Consider the following 6,000-nt stretch of genomic DNA (forward strand, 5'->3'; position numbering starts at 1 on the left):
ACACAAATGTACATGCATATACACACACACACAAATTACATGCATACACACACACACACACAAATGTACATGCATATACACACACACACATGTACATGCATATACACACACACACAAATGTACATGCATATACACACACACACACACACACACACACACACACACAAATGTACATGCATACACACACACACACACACGTACAAATGTACATGCATATACACACACACACAAACACACACACACACACAAATGTACATGCATATACACACACAGAGTCCGTCTGTCCTTCTCTGTGCTGCTCTCATTGCATCACTCACGGCTGTCTGTGTCTTTCTGTGTGCTGCTGCAAACCAAGCCTGGCGAGCAGGTAACACATCTGTCCCTGTTCTCTCTCTCTTTCTTTCTCCTCATCCCCCTCTTCTCTCTTTCACACCCTTTTTTTCCATTTTCTCATTCACTTTTCCCTCCACATTGATTCTTCCACACTTTCTTACTGACACCCCAAATTGAACACTTGAATCTCCACATTCTTTCTCTCGCTCTCGCTCTCGCTCTCTCTCTCTCTCTCTCTCTCTCTCTCGCTCTCTCTGTGCAGTGTTAGACTCCAGGTTGATAATGTGTCATCAGTGTAAATCCATTCTACCCTCGTCTCGTGTTAAACTTTTAGATGATCCAATATATACAGTGCCTTAAGAAAGTATTCATACCCCTTGACTTATTCAACATTTTATTGTTACAGCATGAATTCAAAATTGATTAAATATATATTTTTTTACCCATCTACACACAATACCCCATAATGACGAAGGGAATATATATTTTTAGAATTACAGAAATATCTAATTTAAATAAGTATTCACACCCCTGAGTCTATACGTTATAGAAGCACTTTTGGCGTTGATTTTAGCTTTGAGTCGTCTTGGGTATGTCTGTATCAGTTTTGCACATCAGGACTTTCACATTCTTGTTTTGAAGGCATTCAAGCGTTGCTTTTGCTGTATGCTTGGGGTCATTGTCCTGTTGGAACGTAAATCTTTGCCCCAATCTATGATCTTTTGCACTCTTGAAGCAGGTTCTCATCAAGGATTTGCCTATATTTGGCTCCATTCATTGTTCCATCTATCCTTACCAGTCTCCCAGTCCATGCCGCTGAAATGCATCCGCATAGCATAATGCTGCCACCACCATGCTTCAACGGTAGGGATGGTGTTAAGATGGGCGAGGAGCTGTGCCTGGTTTTCTCCAGACAAAACGCTTTCCATTCAGGCCAAGAGATACATTTTTGTCTCGTCAGAATCATCTTGGAGTGTCATATCAAAGGGGTGTGAATACTTACACTACCAGTCAAAGGTTTGGACACACCTACTCATTCAAGGGTTTCTTTATTTTTACTATTTTCTACATTGTAGAATAATAGTGAAGACATCAAAACTATGAAATAACACATATGGAATCATGTAGTAACCAAAAAAGTGTTAAACAAATCAAAATATATTTTATATTTGAGATTCTTCAAATAGCCACCCTTTGCCTTGATGACAGCTTTGCACACTCTTGGCATTCTCTCAACCAGGTTCATGAGATAGTCACCTGGAATGCATTTCAATTAACAGGTGTGCCTTCTTAAAGGTTATTATGTGGAATTTATTTCCTCCTTAATGCGTTTGAGCCAATCAGTTGTGTTGTGACAAGGTATGGGGGGGTATACAGAAGATCCATATTATGGCAAGAACAGCTCAAATAAGCAAAGAGAAACGACAGTCCATCATTACTTTAAGACATGAAGGTCAGTCAATACGGAACATTTGAAAGTTTATTCTAGTGCAGTCGCAAAAACCATCAAGCGCTATGATGAAACTGGCTTTAATGAGGACTGCCACAGGAATGGAAGACCCAGAGTTACCTCTGCTGCAGAGGATAAGTTCATTAGAGTTACCAGCCTCAGAAATTGCAGTCCAAATAAATGCTTCACATAGTTCAAGTAACAGACACATCTCAACATCAACTCTTCAGAGGAGACTGTGTGAATCCGGCCTTCATGGTCGAATTGCTGCAAAGAAACCACTACTAAAGGACACCAATAAGAAGAAGAGACTTGCTTGGGTCAAGAAACACAAGCAATGGACATTAGACCGGTGGAAATGTGTCCTTTGGTCTGGAGTCCAAATTTGAGATTTCTGGTTCCAACCGCTGTGTCTTTGTGAGACGCGGTGTGGGTGAACGGATGATCTCAGCATGTGTATTTCCCATCGTAAAGCATGGAGGAGGAGGTGTTATGGTGTCGGGGTGCTTTGCTAGTGACACTGTCTGTGATTGATTTAGAATTCAAGGCACACTTAACCAGCATGGCTACCACAGCATTCTGCAGCGATACACCATCCCATCTGGTTTGGGCTTAGTGGGACTATCATTTGTTTTTCAACAGGACAATGACCCAACACACCTCCAGGCTGTGAAAGGGCTATTTTACCAAGAAGGAGAGTGATGGAGTGCTGCGTCAGATGACCTGGCATCCACAATCCCCCAACCTCAACCCAATTGAGATGGTTTGGGATGAGTCGGACCGCAGAGGGAAGGAAAAGCAGCCAACAAGTGCTCAGCATATGTGGGAGCTCCTTCAAGACTGTTGGAAAAGCAATCCAGGGGAAGCTGGTTGAGAGAATGCCAAGAGTGTGCAAAGCTGTCATCAAGGCAAAGGGTGGCTATTTGAAGAATCTCAAATATAAAATATATTTTGATTTGTTTAACACTTTTTTTGGTTACTACGATTCCATATGTGTTATTCTACAATGTAGAAAATAGTAAAAATAAAGAAAAACCCTATAATGAGTAGGTGTGTCCAGACTGTTGACTGGTACTGTATGTGAATGAGATTTCTGTATATCATTTTAAATCAATTTGCTAAAATTTCTAAAAACCTTGTTTTCACTTCGTCATTATGGGGTATTGTGTGTAGATTGGGGAGAATGTAATCCATTTTGAATTGAGGCTGTAACACAACAAAATGTGGAGTAAGTCAAGGGGTATGAATGCTTTCTGAAGGCACTGTATATATATTATGTGTGTTTGAACTTTACTGACCACCCTGTATGTTAATTCATGTTTAAGGGTGTGTGTGTCGTCTGTGTGTAGTCTTGAGCACACGTGTGTGTGCGCATGTTAGTGTGTGTGTGTTTACCCATGTTAAACCTGTGTCCCCTCTCTCTGTCAGATGTACCGGCTGACTCTACGCAGCAGCAAGGACACCGTCTCCCAGCGCGTCTGTGACCTCCTGGCAGAACAGTTCTAAAACCCTGAGTCTAGAACCCACCCAACGCGCTCCAGGCCGCCATCATCATCACGCTGTAGACACCCAACACACCGAGACCAGCATTTCAACTCACCCCACCCATTTCATCCCTCCCTCCCACCCCACCCATTTCATTCCTCCCTCCCACCCCACCCATTTCATCCCCACCCATCGCACCTATTTCAGTCCCACCCATCCATCCCCCCGAACAAAGAATCAACGAGAAGAAGGAAAAATACCTACATAAGGGAAGAAGGAGAAATACCTACATAAGGGAAAAAAAAGCAGCCGTTGCCACTTACACGACTGCCCTATTATTGTCATGTATTATTATTGTCAAGATTATGATTCCGATTCTTATTATTATTACTGTTTATTATCATCGGCGCTACAATTCTTGTTTTGTTCTGTGTTTACCTGTGAACGTAAGTGTATGACTGTGTGTGTGTGTGTGTGTGTTGGGTGTGTGTTCTAGAATCATGCTGGTGTGTGTGTCCTGTTCTTCTCCGTCCTGTCTGTTTAAGCCCTTGAGTGCTCCTGTACTTGTGATGACAGCTGGTGTGTGTGTGTCCGTGCGTGTGTGATTCATGGGGGAGGGTGGGAGATTCTGTGCGTCGATTCCGCGACATTTCAACCTTAGACTATTCCTGGGAGTTGCATGGGAGGACCAGTTCTACATACACACACACATATACATGTATAATACACAGCCAGATACTCTCACATGTAGGCACATACATGCATATATTTGTACATGCTTAAGTGTCTGTGTAGGGAGGGAGGGGTAAAACGAAATCACACTAAAGAAATGGGACGCTTCTGTGTAAGAGTCCAAAAACTACACACTCTAAACCCCCACCTTCACCCCAACCCCATCTCTTCTCCACCCTCTGCTGTCCCAGATCCCCACCTGTTATACATAGATCCCAAGGGCCTCTATCAGTATAATCGCTGAGATATAGTAGTCCATAAAATAATTGGAAATGGCCAGTGCACTTTAGGTGGTTCCAAGAGACCTCAGTCCATCAATACCCCTCAAACGCATACACACACCACCCCACTCACACTTCCCCCATCTTTCTGGCGTGTAACCATACTTTATATATGAACTCAAATGATTCTGTACCTGTTCATGGAATATATATAAAACAAATAATGTAATTAATTACCCCTTTTTATCTTTTTTTTTTATTGTCTCATATTTCCTTTTCATTCCTTTTATTAGTAGTGGAGTTATTGAAGTGTTTGTATGTTTCTTTAATGGTGTAATGCTGTGTTGCTTCTGTTGTGTGTGTGTGTGAAGGTAGTGTGAGAGAGTAGGGCCAGCAGTGTGTACCCTGCAAATAGGGTAGAGGGGTCAGCTAGAAGGAGAGCGAGATGGAGAGAGTAGCAGGGTAGCTGGTCTTGTTTACAGTGTTAATCAGACAGAGGCGAGGTTGACACTTGACTTAAACCTATCATAAAGCCTACTTAAAGCCTACTTACCACCATCGTAAGCATGACATAACAGATAAGGAATTATAAGACGTTGTGAAAACTGATGTAAGTTTATTTCAGATTAGCAATGTTTTTGGACACTTGAGGCAGGGCTCATTGGTTGAGAGCTGACATGGGATGTTTTATGACAGCTTATGACATGTTTATGTCGTGCGTAAGTAAGCATTGAGCAGGCCCCATTGATGGGGAGTTCAGGTGGTAGTTGGGAGGAGTTAGAGGGCAGTGGGCCAGTCCGTGTTCACATGAAGAGTGAAGCGGCAGAGCAGAGGCCTAGTCTTCATTATTTTGATTTGTTATATTTTTGTGCTGAAAAGAGGGATGGGATTGGAGAGTAGAGTGCTGCTTGACACCGTGATTGACTGAACAAAGATGAGTACCTCAGAACTTGATCTCTAAACACGCACAGGCTTGTGCACGCACACACACGTCACAAATACTTACCGTATGGTATTAATTGGGAGAAGATTGCAATCTGCAGAAGATTGATTATAATCTTTGACAACACAACCAACCACAAAGACACTGGACAGCACTTATCTGTAAACTCACATTTCAGACACGCGCGCACCCACATGTCCATTCTTAGAGATGAGAGGAGAGAACTCAAAGACCAACTGTCAATCACAACTACCGGGATCGAGTCATCAGGGGTGAGCATCGCGCGTGTGTGTGTTTGAGTGTGTGTCGGTGTACCACGTGATACAAATATCCTAAATTATGTTTGAGATATGGTCATATTAGTTTCAACAGGAGTCACTTGTACGTCTAACCCATGCAGCATTGGTGGGACAGTCTGATCATTGTAGTGGAAACTGTAGAATAATTGTGTGTGTGTGTGCACGCTAGCTAATGCTCCCCAAGCAGTATCCGCTAGCTAATGCAGCCCCGTGTATCGGTGTTAAACCTGTCAGATACCTGTGTTAGATTTAAGATTTACTCTGTACTGAATAATGTGAAAGTAAAACTATGCCATATACGCTATCACTGGCTCTCTCTTTCTTAGTGGGAAAGTGTGTGTCTCTGTGTGTGATGATGATGTTCATTGTTCGTCAAGAGGAAGTTATTTCCAAAGCTCACCACAGTTCCACGTCCACAACAAGAAACTGATGTTATGTGTTAGTGCTGGGCTGGAACAAAAGCCTGTACACCCAGCAGCTCTCCAGAACTGTAGTTGGATGTCAGACCTATCAATAAGAACTCATCACATTGATTAA

General features: G+C 42.5%; 1 protein-coding gene across 1 annotated transcript in view; it reads left to right on the forward strand.

Moving 5' to 3' along the window:
• LOC311103295 (AP-2 complex subunit alpha-1-like) overlaps positions 1-5,767 on the forward strand; it is a 60,292-nt gene extending 54,525 nt beyond the window's left edge. Inside the window, exon 21 of the mRNA XM_084144829.1 lies at positions 3,212-5,767. Within this exon, the coding sequence (XP_084000955.1) occupies positions 3,212-3,289 (78 nt within the window). The 3' untranslated portion in view covers positions 3,290-5,767. The remainder of the gene's footprint in view (positions 1-3,211) is intronic.
• The last annotated feature ends 233 nt before the right edge of the window (positions 5,768-6,000 follow it).

Source organism: Coregonus lavaretus (assembly GCF_964263955.1).
Source record: "Coregonus lavaretus genome assembly, chromosome: 28".
NCBI lineage: Eukaryota > Metazoa > Chordata > Actinopteri > Salmoniformes > Salmonidae > Coregonus > Coregonus lavaretus.